The sequence below is a fragment of the Ambystoma mexicanum genome, chromosome 9, assembly GCF_040938575.1.
Source record: "Ambystoma mexicanum isolate Mex_15411 chromosome 9, UKY_AmexF1_1, whole genome shotgun sequence".
NCBI classification, from domain to species: Eukaryota; Metazoa; Chordata; class Amphibia; order Caudata; family Ambystomatidae; genus Ambystoma; species Ambystoma mexicanum.
This window is the reverse complement of record NC_090931.1, coordinates 693266514-693285672: the sequence shown is the minus strand read 5'-3', so window position 1 is coordinate 693285672 and position 19159 is coordinate 693266514. Positions and strand designations below refer to the sequence as shown.

Below are 19159 nucleotides of genomic sequence, written 5' to 3'. Positions count from 1 at the left end.
AGGTTTCTTACTCTTTAGACAATCGTTAATATTTTCACAACCTTCTGTTTGGCGAACTGCAAAAGACTATCCATATATCAAGTTCAAACATCAATGAAAAGAGTTCTTTTCTCAAATACCAATCATTTTCTATCACATTTCCTTTCTTCTTCATAAGCAACACTGTAATGAGGATGGTTCATTCAGAAAGTTATACTTCAGTCAGGATGGTTATACAGCAGTTCATCAAAAACATAGTAGCGGAATTGCCACCTCTTTTCCACCAGAGTCGCACTATTTCAAATATTCTTCTTCATGGTCCACTCGCCTGCCAGGACTAACCACTGTTTGTCCCTTTTGTGGTGTACTCGTCTGCCAGGATAAAGCTCCTACTACTATGATTTGTACTGTGTGGTGAGGTTAGTTCTAAACTTTCCACACTAAACTGTTCAATGGGGTAAGGTTGAGCCAACAACAGCCTCTTATGCAAGTCTTTTGACTTGCAGCACAATTGGACAACTTTTCACACACATGCCGTACAAAAGGATAATGATTCACACATTGATCTATTTGCCCCAGTCAATGCAGGTCACAGTTCTCTCCCCCTTTATTACTCATACAAGGAGGACTTTTCTCCTGCCATCTGATTTCTTTCTGCCCAAACTACTGGCTGCTGGCTGTACATGTTAAAACTTTCTTTCAAAGGGTACCTGGCTCTTCTACATTCATATTGCCTTGGTGTTACTTTCAGCTTTCTTTGACTTTGGCAATGCAGGTTACACTGTCCCTTTACTCAATGTCCATCTTTTGGAAAGTGGCATTCACTGTGCTTGTTTATTGTCCCCTTTTGGCTTGGACAATGCAGATTAAAATATCCTCTGATTCGATAGCTCCCCTTTGGAAGATTACATTCGCCTTGTTCAGCTATTGCGTCCTTTTGGCTTCGGCAATGTATGTTACAATATTTTCCTTTTTGCTTCAATATAAACGTTTGGTGTTCAAGAGGTCTTTGTATGCCCAGTGGTCTATCTCGGAGCACCCCGGGGGTTACCTTAATAGCCAACTCACTGGTATGTCCTGGCGTCTCCATTGCACTGGCTGTTTCTGCTTTTTCCCACGGCCTTTCTGACGTTTGACAGCTTCAGGTAACTTTTGTGTGCCCGTGCTGGCGGTCCGTGGAGCACTCCCTGCTCCATACGTGCTCCGGTGAGAACATTTCACCGGAGTACAAGGCAGGACATGGAGAGCTTCTCTCTCCTCTGGGACAGCCGGTCTTCTCACTGCTTGACGCTGCGCGTCCTCAGCATTGGTCTGGATCTCTGACCTCCACCACTTTCCTCACACAGCGTACCGCACATGGCAATGCAGCGGCTCCGGCCTCTGCTACTTTCTGCTGATGCTTCTTCCCTGGCGTTCTACTGACCTGCACCTGACAGACCTTTAAATATTTAAAGGTCCCGCTCAGGTGTGGGTCATTAGAACTAGACCACTCACTATGGTTTAGTGACTCTGTGCCCCTCTTCCTCGTCTCAGTACTAAGAGCATTATGGATCTTGAACCCGATAATGTTTAGTTGTTGTAGGATCATTTAATCCACTCCGTTTAAATGGTTTGTAGGATATATTTTTAAGGGAAGGTTTTAAACACTTAACTGCCATGGGTATTTCCCCCCAGTGCCGAGGCCTTTTTTTGGTGATTTCGGTATGTCGCCATTCAATCCCTTGTAACTTTTTTGTTACATGAGATATCTGTCAAATTTGTCCCATTTTTTTCCCCACATTTAGGCGGTTATAGTTTGCTGTAGCGTGGTGAGAGAAAAATAACAAAAAGGAGAAAACAAAAATGTTTTTCTTCAGAAAATGCCAATAAAATGTTGAACAAAGAAGACTGATTTTTTTTCCTTGTAAGAGCTAGGAACAAATGGTTTGCTGTGCTGAATTCCCCATTTTCCAGGTTTTTGAGAACAGGTTGAGTGGAAACCAGAAAAACATATTTGGTATGCTAATCAGCCGGTTTGTGAGAGGTAAACGATTTTGACCTTTTTTGTCCAATAGGACATGCGTGGTTGGAATGAAAGAAAAGGGTAGGAAAGCTGAATGGGAAGCAAGAAAGGCATACATTTCTGAAAAGGCGACAGAATTCCAGGTTTAGGAAGGGGTGATTTGCACATGTCAGGTAACCACTATGTAGGGAAAAATTCCATAGGTGGGGGGAAATCGGGAAAAGAAAAAAACACAATTTCCGCATATTTCACTCGTGTTACCCACCGAAACGCGCCACCAACAACACATGCTCTTCCTTCCTGCGTTTAGACATGTGTCCCGATGACAACGGTACTTCACATGTGTAGGTGCATCTCCCTGGGCGCAAAGGGAAAAGCCAAAAACACTGGTAACCCCAAGTCTTTCCGCAGAGCAGATTTTCAGGAATGTTGCTCATGCGGACAACCTACAGATTTGGGCCTAGGGTGTCCAAGCCACCAAGGAAAACAGGGAACCCCATGCATTTCCGAAAAGAGGACACCCTTGGGAATCCAGAGGTCTGACTTGCGCGAACCGGCCCAGAATATTTTACACACAAGCCCCGGCAAAGTCAGAAATTTGGTGGAAAAAACACAATTTTGGCATATTTCACTCTGGTCACCCACCGATACACGCAGCCAACAACAGATGTCCTACCTTCCCGCGTTCCCACAGGGGTCCCGATGAAAACGGTACCTCATGTGTGGGTGCACCTACCTGGGCGCAAAGGGAAAAGGCTAACCCACTGGTAACCCCAAGCCTTTCGGCAAAGCAGATTTTGCTCATGTGGACAACCTACAGATTTGGGCCTAGGGTGTCGAAGCCACCAAGGAAAACGGGGAACCCAATGCATTTCCAAAAATAAGACACCCGTGGGCACCACCCTCTCTCCCCCCCCCCACCCCTTCAACTAAAAACATCCATGGTGGTTTAGTGGCCCCCCCCCACACATCCTTCCAAAACAAGTTATTTTTTAATTTTGTTTGCCCCTTTCCTAGGGTCAGATTGGACTAGCAGTCTGCCCCCATGGAGGGCTACATGAGATGCCCCCCATCCATTTGGGGTGGGGGGTGATGGGGCCACCCCTCTTTCCACTAAAAACATCCATGGTGGTTTAGTGGCCCCCTCACACCCACCCAAAACAATTTTTTTTTGCCCCTTCCTTGGGGCAGATGGGCACATGTGTGTGTGCCCATCTGCCCCCAGGTGGGGGGGGCAAAACATACTGGTCCAGGCTTGAGGGGGGGCCTGTGCCAATATTTCTGGTGGCCTCACCCCCCACCCAAATGGATCGGGGGCATCTCATGCACTCCTTCCTAGGGGCAGAAATCTTCCCCCATGAGGGCTACATAAGGTGCCCCCATCCACTTAGTGTGAGGGCGAGAGGGCCAACCCCCCGTTTTCCAACACAATCAATCCTGGTGGTCTAGTGGGCCCTCCCGGGCCCCCTCACCCCCACCCAAAACAAGTTATATATTTTTTTTGCCCCTTCCCTAGGGGCAGATGTGCACATGTGTGTTTTGCCATCTGCCCCCGGGGGGGGCAAAACCTACTGCCCCAGGCTTGGGGGGAGGGGGTGGCTCTGGCAATATTTGCAGTGGCCTCCCCCCCCACCTTTAATGGATGGGGCGCAACTCATGTACCCCTTCCTAGGGGCAGAAATCTGCTCCCCATCCACTTGGGGTGGGGGGAGAGGGCCACCCCCCCTTTCAAGGCACACACAATCCTGGTGGTCTAGTGGGCCCACCTCGACCCCCCCACCCAAATCTCCCCACCCCGGAGGGCAGATGGACCCCCATCTGCCCCCAGGGGGCCCAATACTTGTGCCCCCATGCTTTGGGGGCCACGGTACTGTAAGCAGCCTCTTCCCCCCACGTCACAAACAGATCCCTGGTGGTCTAGTGGCATTGCTGGGGGCGCGGATGGAGCGTTATGCACCCAGCAATCCTTCAAAGAAAGGTGGTGTTGGAAAGGGGAGAGCCTCCCCTTTCCAACGACACCTCCCTTGATCTGAATGGTATAATAGCCATTCAGATCAAGGGAGAAAAAATGTGGAAGCACCCTTTATTTTCACCGCAGCAGCCATTTCGGCTGCTGCAGTGAAAATTACTTATACTTTCATGTCGGCGTACTTGTGCGATTCCCTGCTTTGCAAGGATTGCACAAAACAGATTGCCAAAAAGGTTTGCACAACACAGATTGCCAAAAAGGACGAGCTATCTCGTCCTTGGCACTACTGAGGCAATGTCAAGGACCAGATAGCTCATCCTTGGCAATTAAGAGCTTAAAGGAGTTAACGGTTTTCTCTTAGGGTTATCCAAACTTAATGTACAATAATCACCACGAAAGGTAGTTGCATTTCTCGCCCAGGGTGGGAGGCCACACTGTGGCAACATGCCATCAAACACTCAGGAATTAGAAGACCCTCATCCTCCAAAGAGGACAAATACAGCGTCTCTTCTGTTGGAGTCACCACATTCCCGTAACAGCTTTCTTCTCCTCCCATGTGATCCTTCCCCCTGACACCACCCCCAGGGTTAGGATCAGGTAGCGTCTGCCCCCCCACCACTCCCCTGCCTTATGGATTCATCACAGGTCTCCTTCTGGAAGCTGACCGAACCGTTTGCTGTGCAACTCAACCTACTCCCTACAGGAAAAGCTAATCTGCGCACAGAACCCCTAGGCTTTCCTCATCCGAACCAAGCGCAGGAAATTGTTTCCCCAGCGGATTCAGGAAAAGACATGCAGTGGTAAAGAATCAAATTTAGGGGGGGTAAGTTACCATACCTGTTTCTTTCCCTCCCTGTCCTCCTCTGGGCAACATTGGGTGTGAAGCCCTTCACCCCAACTTCCTCTGGTCTGGTCTCTGATCACCGAACCTGGGATAAGGATCCTTTCCAAAGCCTCTCCTGGTGAATAGGATAGAGTGGGGTACTTAACCTGATTTTGGGAAAATACTTTCCTAACTTTTAAAAACTTTCCTAAGCACCACCAGCAGCAAACTGCATCATTTTGGCTTGGACGCACCTCAAGAAGTTATATTCTGGAACCTTTAACTTTTTTTCCCCCATATCAACATAGGGTTGGACTTGGTATAAGTTAGAGAAGCTGTTATTGTGTTGGTGCTACCTAGTTTATCATTGCATCTTAATACTCGCCTGTATTTGCTCTGGTAATTAATTCATATGCAACTCTATTTCTAAGGTGAATATATATTATGTTATGTATGGTTTTGACTGACAATACTACCTGTAATTTGTATATGCTTATTCTTTGCATAAATGCCTAGTACATAATATTTCAAGTTAAACAGGGAATATATGAAAATGTTAAGTGTCGCTCTGTGTGGGCTCATTGTAGCCATAGACCATGCTCACACCTTTCATGAGACTGTCTTGACTGCTCACTCACCTACCTTGATCGGGTTTCGGCTAACCTCACTGGCTCATGTTCCATGGGGGTGTAACGTTCATGGAAAGAGTAAAAGCCGTAAGTAAGGCTTTATCTCCTTCCATTAACGTTGCACTCTTGTTTTCAATCAATTGTATGGTGGAGAGGAGGGGCGGAACGCTTCTTTCATTTCCGCCACACCCTTCCTCTCTGCCATACAAATGCTCAAGCATCTGCACCGGCATGCATTTTCATGCCGGTGCAAATGCTGGAGATCCCTATGAATTCTGCCTGCTTTATGCACCAGCAAAAAGCAGGCAGACCTCATAGAGATCCATTGTACACTTTCCCTGCCTTGTGCCCATGGCAGGGAGTGTGTACAATTACAATTAAATCCTCGCTGACATGCTAACATGTCAGGAAGGGTTTCATTTCAATGGGAACATTACTTACCGTGCACGCATGACAAGCAGCTCTCTCAAAAAAAGGGAAACCCTGCGTAGCATGCCAGCATGGCGGACGGAATCGCTTATATTAGTGCAAATGCAAAGGCTACCCTCCGTCAAATTACATTTTTGTATAAAATGTGCCCCCCCGGGGTCTTCCATGTTTACCATAAATGGGGTGGCCTCCCAAAATCACGAACCCCCTGTGCGGTAGAGAATGAACTTATTTTTAACAAACAAAGTTAAAGGGGACATGGCAAAAATTGTGTGTGAAGAATAAGTGTAACTTCTGTGATGAAGTAAAAAAAATGTTTATAATGAGTAAAGAAAATAACAAATGGACTTACGTGGTTGAATGGATTGCTTTTCTCCTTCAGGTTCCTCATCTTGATAGATATCCATCATCCAGCTCTGCTACTCGGTAAACCTTCGACAGGGGGCGTAGTGGACCTTGACTCGGCAGACGATCATCGATCCGTCTTGCGCGGTGGTCGATCGTCTGCTGCAGAAATTACGTCAGATGCATACATATACCATGTCACTACTCCCCATGCTTCAGTTCCTGTTTTCTGCGCGCTCACATGCTGCATCGGGAACCTACTCGAGTTTACTAGACGTTTCCGAAGATTTTCTTTTGTTTTTACCTCGATATGTCTTCACAATGGATCTCTGGTTTCAAGCGGTGCTCGGATTGAGAGGCCAAAATGTCAGTGACGGACCCACAGGACATCTGTTTATGGTGTTTTGGTTCCACTCGCGACACGGGGGCCTGCGTGTCGTGTGCCAAGATGCAACCCAAGGCCCTGCGAGACAGAGCTGGTAAGCTGGCCCTGGGCCGACCGTCATCAATCTCCTGCGCAGTGTCTCGTCAGGTCATCTGAGGACAAGACTGAGGAGTCTACTCGTCACGACGAGTGCTGGCACCGCAAAAAGACGGAAAAGAGGTTGCACTCCAGAAGCCATTCCTCATCCTCTTCATGGAAGAAGCGACGCCACCATTGGCGGGAATAGTGTTCTACCTCGGAGCGAGGTAAGCCCTCAAAAGAATCCCACTCTTCACGAGTGGTTGGTCCCTTAAAGAAAGAAATGCTCTAAATGTTTCGGCAACAGGCGGCTGTCGGTGCGGCTCCCACACAGCAGGCCTTGGCAGCTAAAGCGGCATTCTGCACCCCTTACTCCCGCTTGCCAGGAAGTCGAGAGGCATGTAAATCGTCCTCTTGAGGCCTCTCCCACAGCACCCATCGTCCGTCTGAGCCATTGGTGCTGGTACACACTCCATCAGTCGCTAAGGCTCCGCTACAAGCGGCTAAGCCCTGTTCCTCTGCAACCAGGGCCAAGATACCGAAGGAAAAGCCCTCGACGTCGATCATAGATGTCAGCGTCTTTCAACCAGTATCAAGGACAGGTTGTTTCGACTCCATGCGGTCAATTTTCAGCACCGATCAGGCCGAAGAGTACACGGAGGTCGAGCCCATCTTTGTGGGATCAGGCAGTGTCAACTATTTCGAGGACTGAGATCATTTGGTGGCACTTGCTCAGGGCCTCCAAGATGCCAGTGTTTTGGGCACATCTCAGAACTTGAGATGCAACAAAAACAGCCCTACATTCACTCTGTCAGGTTTAGGGCATTAGTGGAGAGGGTGGTTGACATCCTCGGGCTCAAGTCGTTCGCCACTCCCCATCAAGGGTATGACCTTATGGATATCTTGGATGAGGGCCCAGCTATTGAGCACAAAATGCCCATCAATCAGGCCATAGCTGACCCTTTGACTTCCATCTGGCGAAATCCATGCAATTTGCCCCCTCTGTCTACCAATGTCACAGGGAAGTGCAGGCTGGCAAGACGGGACCCTTGTTTCCTCTCAACACACTCTTCCCCGGAAGGGCTGGTAGTTCAGGATGCCACTATATCCTCCAGGCCCGCGGCATCCACGTCAAATCTCCCTACAGACAGGGAAGGGAAAAGAAAGGAAGCTTTGGCCAAAAAGGTTTTTACCTCGAGCAGCATGGCTCTCAAGGCCACAATTGTAGCTTGCGGTTTCGCTAAATTCTCCTACGGTTTGTGGAAGGCTGTCGAGCATGCGGCATAATTCGTCCCGGAAGGTCGTATTTGGGATTGATGTATATACAGCTGGTGTTGGGTCTGATGGAAACTTCAAGCAGTCCTTGCAAAACGGCCTGGATATTGCTGACGTTGTTGTTCACTCCATGCAGTCAGCAGTAGTTATGAGAAGGCAGGCCTATTTGAAAACTTCTGGCTTCTCTCAAATGTACAAAAACGCCTTCTAGACATGCCTTTTGACGGGGAGATGCTCTTCGGACAGTGTCTAAAATTGCTGCTGCGTCTGGCTGTGCAGCCGGCTGAGGCTGCCTTCAGCTTTGCCTCTAGAGGCAGAGGCTATAGGCCCTACGTGCACTATGGCAGGAAAGCACAGCTCCCATAAGCCAGGCAAGGACAGAGGCGTTTCTCGCGTCCTGTAAGGGGCAGAGGAGCTTCTACGGGCCAGCAGCTGTGGCTGGGCCGGCTGCGCCTTCGAAGCCGCTTTTGATTTTCCCCTCCCACGACGTGCTGGTTGGTGGACGTTTGGCAGAGCATTGGTCCCAGTGGCAGGAGATAACCTATGATGCCTGGGCCCTGCAGTTAATTGGGTGGGGTTATTGTCTGCCCTTTTTAAGAAAACCTCCGGACAGACCCCCCCCCCCCATCATCACCGATCCAACGGGACTAGAGCTCCAGGAAGAACTGAGAGCCCTGTTGTCAAGAGGTGCCTCCTGATCAGAGAGGGTTGGGTTGGTATTCCTGGTACCCAAAAAAGATGGAGGTCTCAGTCCCATTCTGGACCTTGGGACTCTAAACAAGTTCCTGAGAAAAGACAGATTCAGGATGGTGACGTTGAGAGACCAGACTGGCTTGTGTCCATAGACCTGCAGGATGCCTCTTTCCATGTGCCCATACATCAGAAGCACAGGGAATTCCTGCTGTTTCTCATTGGGTACAAGCACTATAAGTTCAGAGTGCTGCCCTTTTGGTTTACCTCCGGTCCAAGGCTCTTCACCAAGCTCGTGGCGGTAGTTGCGGCTCACCTCAGGAGATCTAGAGTCCACGTATTCCTGTACCTGGAAGACGGGCTGATCCGGGGGAAGTCGGCGGGACAGGTTCTGTCTCACCTGTAAGACACCTGTCTGCTACTGCACAGGCTGGGCTTCTCCCTGAACTAAAGAAGTCCCACATGACCAGGTCATCGGGGCAGTCCTAGACACTCGGGCAGGGAAGGCCTTCCATCATGAGGAGAGAGCGACAACATACAGCAGATGGTCCAATTGTCCCGGTACCACGCCACGTTACCAGCGGCTTCTTTCTCTACCTTTTGGGCCTCATGGCCTCCTGCCAGAGGCAAGACTGCGCATGAGATCCCTTCAGTGGCTCCTACGGGACCAGTGGTCTCAGTATCTGGGAGCTCTCTGATTCTCTCAGGGTGTCCAGCCAGGTAGTTTGCGGTCTCGGCTGGTGGGACACGCGCAGGAATCTTATGGAAGGGAAACCCTTCTGGCCTCAGACCTGAGTGGTCACGGATGCGCCCTTGAAGGGTTGTGGCGCTCACTGCGAGGATTTAGAGGGGAGCAGCCTTCGGACTTCATCAGAAACCATGTGGCATATCCACAGGCTGAGTTGCAAGCCATCAGGCTAGCCCTGAAGGCCTTCGTCCCCATCAATCAAGGGGAAGCATGTCCCGATTGTGACAGACAGCACTGTGGCCATGCACTACCTGAACAAGCAGGGTAGAGTGCATTCCTGTCCCCTCTGCACAAAAGCGATGCAACTGTGGTTCTGGTTGCTAGAGAATTAGATCTCGGTCTCGGCAGTTCATCTGGCGGGGGCAGTGAACAGCTTGGCGGATGCTCTTAGCAGGCAGAGCACGCTCTCACATGAGTGGGAAGTGTACCAGGGAGTCCTGGAAGAGGTCTTCGCTCTTTGGGGTACCCCAGCAGTGGATCTGTTTGCCACAGAAGCCAACAGGAAGTGCAAACAGTTTTGCTCGAGGGAATTCCCGGCCAACAGTGCACTGGGGGACACGTTTCTGGTGGATTGGACATTCCCTGTCCATTACGCATTTCCTCTGACACCTGTCATTCCTTGGATTCTCAGGAGGTTGAAGAGGTTTCGAGCGATCATGATCGACCCAGATTGGGCGTGGAGGATGTGGTACTCCGACCTCTTGGATCTGTCCACCTCACCGGTTGCCTTGGCAGCTGGATCTCCTCACCCAGTCGGAGGGTCAGATACTGTACCCAACCCCGGATTCCCTCAACCTACGTGCGTGGCTCTTGAGCGGATGAGTTATGATGACTGGGATCTCTCCGAGGAAGTTCTTGAGGTGTTGCTGGCTGCACATAGACAGTCTACAAGATCTCTGTATGCATGCAGGTAGTGATGGAGTACTTTGTCGCTAGCCTCTGCAGGCCTTCATGTTAAAACGATCAAAGGGTATTTGGCTGCCCTTTCTGTGTTTAAAAGGTCCCCGGATTAAGGTTATTTTTTCACTACCGGTCATGACCTAATTTCCGCCAGCTTCCTTTGTTACGGATCGGGACCTTACCCTAGTTCTGACTTTTCTTTTGGCTGCTCCGTTTGAGCCTATGCATTCTTGTTCACTTAGATTGTTGTCCCTTAAACCAGCCTTTTTTGGTTGCCATCACATCGGCCAGGAGGTTTAGCGAGCTGCAGGCCTTCTGCTGCAATCCCCCCTTTTTGCGTTAATTCAGAGAGAAGGTCTCTCTTAAGGTTAGACCAGTTTTCCTTCCGAAGGTTGTTTCGGAATTTCACCTTTCAGTCTTTTGACTTGCCAGTGTTCTACCCTCCTACTCGCCCCTCAAAGGAGGAAGAGCGCTTTCACCGTCTCAACCAGAAAAGAGCTGTGCGTTTTTGTTGCCCGCACAGTAGAGTTCAGGCAGACGGACCAGTTATTCGTCGCCCATTCTCTTTCCCGCAAGGGTCTTGCGATCACTAAACAAACCATCTCACGCTGGATCATTTTATGCATCTGAGTGCTACCAGTCGGCAGGAAAAGAAGTCCCACCGGGAATCGGGGCTCATTCCACCAGGGGAGTCTCTGCTTCCACAGCCCTTCAAAGGCAGGGTCCCTTTTCGGGACATTAGCTGTGCTGCCACGTGGTCTTCATTACATACTTTTGCAAAGAATTATGCTTTGGATGTTACACGTGTGGGCTGATGCACTTTTTGGCCGAGCGGTTCTGCAGAACCTGCTTGTATAATTCTTTCTGCCCTAATCCTTTAGCTTACTGCTTGGGGAGTTTATCAAGATGAGGAATCTCCGGGAGAAAAGCAATCCATTGAAGGAGAAATTGCTTACCGTAATGATCTTTCTATGGATTCTTCTCCCACAGATTCCTCATCACCCTTCCCAGCTGTCCCCGCTCAGAAAGCATTGTTGCTCTTCGCTTCTGATTTCATGAATTGCGTTTGCGATGGCTTTGGGGTGCTCATCTCAGTTAATACGCAAGACTGATCGAAGGCCACCACGCCCCCTGTCGAAGAGTTTCCCAGCAGCAGAGCTCGATGATGGAGATCTATCAAGATGAGGAATCTGCAGGAGAATTATCCATAGAAAGATCATTACACTAAGTAATTTTGCCTTTTATTTTATAGTATTTATATAAGAATGTTGTCTTCATAAGTTCAGCATTTTAATTGAAACGTTGGTTGAACTGACACAGGTTCGATGAGCATTAATTAGGTGTAATGTAAAAGGAAATGTTTTTTCTAATGCGTTTTCTCATGTTTTAGCTTTCTTTCGTGTGTTAAATGGCATGTTGCAGCCACTACAACCAAAAAAGGTCCTCCAAGAGAGGAAGTATCTTGTTAAAAAGAAATATTCCCTGGGAATTTCTTTGTTGTTTCCCTGTCTGCTTTTGAAGGCAGATTGTTAAGAATGTAGTCAATACCTGTAGTTATTGACTGCCCTCTAAATAGGTGGCGACAAAAGAGGTTCATGTGCTAAAAGTATTTTTATACTGTCTAACTTGAAATATTGGAGTGTTCCGTGTCTGTTTCATTGAACCAATACACCACTCTATACTCTTTTTCAGTGTACGCCTTGCTGCTCAGTCACTTTCCTTGACATAATTTAGCGAGACTTTAGTCTTTTGTGTTCACTAGAATAGGGTGACCTTTCAGAATGTTCCCACAGGGTTGATTCTGAAAATCCATCTTAACATCATACGCAAGGGCTTAACTTTGATATCTGAACGTCTGACCTGATTGAAATAATCTTAGTTTTAGTCCTTATGACATTCAGTGGATTATACATTACATTGATAGAAGTTAACACTGAAAAAGACAAACGAGTGAGGCTTGCACACTTTTAACATGCGTTTATATTTTGATTGTATGCTAGTTAAAATTAGTTGTGAGCTCCTTTGGAGATGATTGATAGCTTTGATGGGTGTTACTGTGTGAAGTTATAAATGTCTTGAGGGTATGTTATTTATCTGGAGCTCAGCAGAGAGCTATAGCTGGTGTGGGGCTGCCCATTCTGCATTGTTTTAAATCTCTCTATCTCTGCAGGTTGGCAAGCCAAGTGGCAGCTCTGGATCTTGGTTACAAACCCGGCGTGGAGGCAATCCGGAGTAACCCACCAAAAGTGCTCTTTCTGCTTGGTGCAGATGCAGGATGCATCACCCGTCAAGATCTTCCCAAGGATTGTTTCATCATTTACCAAGGTACAGTGTTAATTGTTGTACAGTTATTAAGCAAACTTAGGTCAGCCCAACTTAGAGGTATGTTGAGTAAAAAAAACAGTTTTGTTGTATTTGAAGTTCTGTCACTCATGTCCTGTCCCTTCTCCTCCATACTTATGGGATGTCCTAAAGGACTGGACTGGAGTCTTTTGCCAAGCAGTAGAGAATCATTTTTTTTTTTAAGGAGTTCACATCCTTTACGTCATTTCATCAATCCTCGGCACAGGATGGTACTAAAAGTGGGAGATCTCACTGACCTAACAAAAATAATTTTGAAATCTGAAAGCTGTGCAGTACCCAGTGTACAGATTTTTAAGTGGATGGCTGTTATTGGCTTTTCCCAAATGTTATTGGTATTGTCTTCTTGCTCATATCCAGCTTATGAGAGAAGACATTTGTCAAGACGCAAGTTTCACCCGAGGGGGACGGCACGCCTGAGTAGCTCCAGAAAATCCATGACATCACAAATTCACTCATGGAGGATTCTTGGATTCTGGGGTTTCTTCCCTGTCCAGTCTCCTCTACAAGTTCAACTCAAATAGGAAGTGGTTCGCCCTTATGCTCTACACGAAGTCCATAAGGTAGTCTGCTAGATAAAGCTATGTCCTTTAGGCCTTACTAAGGCAAGGGTGAGAATTGTGTACTAAGGGTTCCCTGGATGTAGTCCACCAATCTTGGAACACAGAGTGGTGGAATAGTGAGCCTGTGCCAGGGAGGTGGGAGGCCCCTTCAAGGTTATTAAGATACTCAAATCTATCTGAAAGTACATGATTCCAAGGAAAACTTGACCATCTGCTTTGAGGAGGTGGAAAACTGGATGTTAGAAAATGATGTTCAGTTAAATCCTAACGAAACTGAGATTATTCTCTTTGGTCCAAAACATAAGCTCTGAGTCGATGAAAGCATGTCCCCTATCATTTAATTTACCAGTATCATTCGCGTCTAAAGTATACAAAAATCTGGGCTTTTATTGATCTCATGATTTGAACCTGTATTCCAAAATAGTTCTGTTAGTAAAATCCTCCTTTTTGACATTACGCCTTGAGCCCTTGCGCTCTTGGACCCAAAAATGTGTGTTCTTGGTAGTTGGTTCCATAATTAATTAGAAGATGGACTATTGTAACTCCCTCTACCCGGGGGGTTCCGGATTGTCAAAGTGAACATTTGTAAAAAATCCAAAATTCAGCCTTGCTTGATTTTTCAACTCTCTGATCAGACCACGTTTCCCAATGTCAGCAAATATGACATTGTCTCCCTGTTAGAGACAGGATTTAGTTTAAGGTTTCTCTCAATTTTAAATGCTTGCACTGACTGCCCCCACCCCACCTGAAAAAGAAAATTGTCCGTTACCAGTCTGAGAGATCTGGCATGATGAAAGGAACGTGACACTTTTAGAGACTGGATGTCTCACAGCCATATCCTGGAATCATTCAAAAGAGGCCGTAATTAGGTCGTAAATAGACCTATCAGCTGTGATGAAACAAGGTTATTTGTGTCTTCTGCCCAAGGAAGAGGCCCCCTCCCGCCCCCTTGTGAGGCTAGGGAGGTGAGCCCGCTCTGCAACAACTCCCTAGGGGTCGAGGCATGTGGGACTTTACTGTGAGAGACTCACCCTTAGGGGACAAGGGCTGCTGTTCCTGTGAGTAATTCCCAGGGACAAGGAACATGATTACATACGTGGGGTTGTCAAACCCATCAAATAATGTTAACCAGGACTGGGCTGCTTCCGAGCAAGTTGGGATTTTGCAGACTCCATGTCCTGCTGTGGCCTCGCCTCCATCCAGGTTCACGTTCTCAGGGGATCTCTCCTGCTTTGACAGAAGTTCCTCTCGAACCTCTTCTTTACCTCTATTCAATTCTCTAACATGTTCTCTACCTCATGTTTTTCAATCCACTCATCCCAGTGAATTGGTAAGTTTATTTTAAAGAGATAGTTTCTCTTTCTTTAGAATAATGGCGTCTGTTAGCTTCTTCTTGTTCACAGAGAGCTGGGAGAACAGAATAGCTGAGAACCTGAGAAGAGCCAAGCCAAGTGGGGGTTGGGAGCTGGTGGAAGCGCAACCCAGAGAGTCATGATGGGCAGCCTGCCCTTATAACCGTGCCGATACGGTCTTAAGGAAAGCCGCAGCAAGCAGCGCTGCTCGTCTTTGAAGTACTCAGAAATCGAGAGGAAGAGCGAAGTCTGCCTGACAAGGATTCTGAGGAGAACTGCTCAGGAGTGCGTGTGAGAAGTGATTAGAGACCAGAACTGTGAGAGCCCCAGAGACGTTCCTTGATAATAATGAAGGTAACAGGAGTTATGGGAGTCAGTGTCAGGCTGAGAGGTCCTGTGTCCGTGGAAGCTGCTGAAACCCCGGCAATCCCCCTGAAGTGTAACTCACAGAACCAGAAACACAACTCAGCTCTGTTAACTACACCCCTAAGGGAAAGTGGGAAGTGGATAACATAAAAACACCAGGCTGACTGCGTCAAGACTAACTGAAACTGTACCTGCAGAGAATGCAAGAAAACAGATGCAAATCCTCTCATTACTTACTTAACTTCAAGGATTAGAATTGACTTTAAATCCATAACTAATAAGTTAAGAATCCTACCTGGTACTGCTCCTAAAATTTCTTAGAGAAGTTTGCAGAAGTACCTGAAAATCTTTCTTACTTGAGTCTTTTGAAATTTACAGCAACTTCTTATTTATGGCAAACCTGAGAAGACTTGCTCTTTGCCTTTTCAAAGTTGACATATTGTTCCAGTTAGTTTGTCTTTAGTAAATGCCTTTGTTTTATTCTTTTCTTAAGTTCCAAACTATTTACAATACAATTGAGTACATAGATTCTTGAAGAAACGTGCGCAAAGAAGCACACGCGCTGATGAACAAACGCGCTAAAATGACACGCGCTGAAGAGTCCACGTGTTGAGGCGCACCCGCTCTGAAGAATACTCGCGCTAAAATCACACGCGCTGAAAAGTCCACGTGTTGAGGCGCACCCGCGCTGAAGAATACCCGCGCTAAAATCGCACTTGGTGAAAAGTCCACGCACTGCAGAGTTCACGCGCAGAAATACACGCGCTTGAAAACGCACGCACAGCAGAGTTCACACGCAGAAGAATTCTCACGCTAGGAAACACACGCGCTGGTAAACGCACGCGCAGTAGAGTTCTCGCGCGGACAAGGTCTCGCGCAGAGGAATTCTCGCGATAGGAATTTCGCGCGCATAACACACTCGCGCTTTTTATGTTCACGCGCAGACGAATTCTCGCGCTAAGAAACACACGCGCTGGTAACACACGAGCAGTAGAGTTCTCGCGCAGACAAGTTCACGCGCAGATGAATTCTCACGATAGAAAGCTCACGCGCATAACACACGTTAAAACTCGCGCTTACTTTCAAACGAACACCAAAGTTCACGCACTTAAACAATTCAAAGTTAAAGGCTCCAAGAAAACATTTTATGAGTTCTCTCTCAAACGACTTCAAGATGAAGGCAAAGCAGTATATTTAAAATCTCGAAAGATAGTCACTTATCTCCAAAATGATTTCGAAATATCTTCAGGGTTTCCTGTCTTCAGATCAATTTCCTGGCAAACAAAGATCTTCTCCAGACATCTTCAAGAGAGTAGCCGCTCAACTGCTAGCGCCTGAAGGATAAAATCCACCAGGTCCAAGACTAAAGCAGGAGCAGCCACTACACACGTCCTCTCAGCTGGGGGTTAGATGATGAAAGGCAAAGAGTGACAGTTTAGAATGTTCATTATTGTTCTGCAGGGTTCTTTAGCCAATCAGAGCAGTGACTGAGAAACTCCATCTTGCCTTGGCTCAGAATCAGGATTCTGTATTAAGAAGTGAAGGCCAAACCAACTACAATAAAAAAACATCCCACCCACATAAGGCCAATCTAAAAGAGATAATAATAATAATAATAAAGAGATAAAGGAAAAGAAACCGGACACACAGCAAGTCAACTGGCACTCATAATTAGAAGTCAAAAACTTGTCTAAGTACGAATGAGCAAGAGAAAAATAACGTTCCCTGATAGGGAGGTGAATGAAAGTGGAATATCAAGAATTACCTCAACAAAAGCAATAAGAGATTAGAAGCCACATTAACAGATTTGAATGAGAGAAAGCGAATAACGGATACCCAAAAGACTGAATAAAGTGAGTATATCTTACCCCTGGGAGAAGAGGACGTCTAATCCTTTATCAAAAGCAGAAGAGTGGTAGATAATATAGAGTATGAGGCACTGAACGCCAAGATAGCATTTATGATAAATCCATCTGAATGCAGGAAATACACTCTTAAAGTGGGAAGTAAATATACCAACCTGAGCAAAGAGTTGCACAAACTAATAAGGAGTTGCCAGAAACTACCGAAAGACTGTACATTAAGTAGACAAATGCGGAAAGCACTCAGCAGCAGAAGGGAGTCATTTGTGTGCCCTTATTTTTGTTTCTACAAGTGATGGGGTCAGATAGTGTTCGTTTTGGGATGGTGGATTTATTCTTTTTGGACATTCAAGACGAATGATGAGCACCTTAGTAACATAGGTAGGGAACACCCCATTGTGATAGGGAGAGATGGGCCTTATTCTTATTTCTTTAATAAGGACCGGGTTAAATGTCCTCCAAGAGACAGTCCACCTTCTGACCCAGCGCACAGCCCAACTACTGGCACTGTCTGGGTCATAAAGGCTTCCAGCTGAACTCCAAGATGAACTGACACCATTGAACTGTACCAGCCAGGAACTGGTTAGCCATTTAATTATTTTATATACTGGATGGAATCACAATGTGAAATCTATATATGGAATCGCTATCGCTTAGAAGTTTTGACGGACGGTTGTACAGATTTCTTTTTTGTGTGCTCCGGGTGAAAAGTTGTCACCTGGATGTAAAACGATGTGTGATATTGTATACACATGTTCTCCGCGGCATCCTTGTCAGGCAGACTTCACTCTTTCTCTCGATTTCGGAGTACTTCAAAGACGAGCAGCGCTGCTTGCTGCGGCTTTCCTTAAGGCCGTATCGGCACGGTTATAAGGGCAGGCTGCCCATCATGACTCTCTGGGTTGTGCCTCCACCAGCTCCCAACCCCCACTTGGCTTGGCTCTTCTCAGGTTCTCCGCTATGCTGTTCTCCCAGCTCTCCGTGAACAAGAAGAAGCTAACAGATGCCATTATTCTAAAGAAAGAGAAACTATCTCTTTAAAATAGACTTACCAATTCACTGGGATGAGTGGATTGAAAAACATGCACTCATTGGATAGAGGTAGAGAAGAGGTTTGAGAGGAACTTCTGTCAAGGCAGGAGAGATCCCCTGAGAACGTGAACCTGGATGGAGGCGAGGCCACAGCAGGACATGGAGCCTGCAAAATCCCAACTTGCTCGGAAGCAGCCCAGTCCTGATACTTAACATTATTTGATGGGTTTGACAACCCCACGTATGTAATCATGTTCCTTGTTCCTGGTAATTACTCACAGGAATAGCGGTCCTTGTCCCCTAAGGGTGAGTCTCTCACAGTAAAGTCCCACATGCCTCGACCCCTAGGGAGTTGTTGCAGAGCGGGCTCACCTCCCTAGCCTCACAAGGGGGTTGGGGGGGGGGGGCTCTCCCTTGGGCTGAAGACACAAATAACCTTGTTTCATCACAGCTGATAGGTCTATTTACGACCTAATTACGGCCACTTTTGAAGGATTCCAGGATATGGCTGTGAGACATCCAGTCTCTAAAAGTGTCAAGTTCTTTTCATCATGCCAGATCTCTGACTGGTAACGGACAATTTTCTTTTTCAGGTAGGGTGGGGGCAGTCAGTGCAAGCATTTAAAATTGAGAGAAACCTTAAACTAAATCCTGTCTCTAACAGGGAGACAATGTCATATTTGCTGACATTGGGAAACGTGGTCTGATCGTGAGAGTTGAAAAATCAAGCGAATGGCTGAATTTTGGATTTTTTGCAAATGTTCACTTTGACAATCCGGAACCCCCTGGGTAGAGGGAGTTACAATAGTCCATCTTCTAACTAATTATGGAACCAACTACCAAGAACACACATTTTTGGGCCCAAGAGTGCAAGGGCTCAAGGCGTAATGTCAAAAAGGAGGATTTTACTAACACAACTATTTTGGAATACAGGTTCAAATCATGAGATCAATAAAAGCCCAGATTTTGGTATACTTTAGACACGAATGATACTGGTAAATTAAATGATGGGGGGCATGCTTTCATCGACTCAGAGCTTATGTTTTGGACCAAAGAGAATAATCTCAGTTTCGTTAGGATTTAATTGATCATCATTTTCTAACATCCAGTTTTCCACCTCCTCAAAGCAGATGGTCAAGTTTTCTTTGGAATCATGTACTTTCAGATAGATTTCAATATCGTAATAACCTTGAATGGCAGTAGGCACTATACAAATGCCATTGTATAAATTTGGTGAATGTGGTTATTTTGCGCAGAAAGGGCATGTGATTGTGATTCGTATATCCTAGCGTCCGTGCCCAGGGAGCCTGTTATTCTGAGCTGCAAATGGAATTTGTGTCAAATTATCAGAGCAAAAAAATAACAGAATTT

General features: G+C 46.8%; 1 protein-coding gene across 3 annotated transcripts in view; it reads left to right on the top strand.

Moving 5' to 3' along the window:
• The window catches only part of NDUFS1 (NADH:ubiquinone oxidoreductase core subunit S1), a 1009292-nt gene that overhangs the window by 811603 nt on the left and 178530 nt on the right, over nucleotides 1-19159 (top strand). For all 3 annotated transcript variants that reach the window (XM_069615565.1, XM_069615566.1, XM_069615564.1), the window contains exon 15: nucleotides 12423-12577. In XM_069615565.1, the coding sequence (XP_069471666.1) occupies nucleotides 12423-12577 (155 nt within the window). The remainder of the gene's footprint in view (nucleotides 1-12422; nucleotides 12578-19159) is intronic.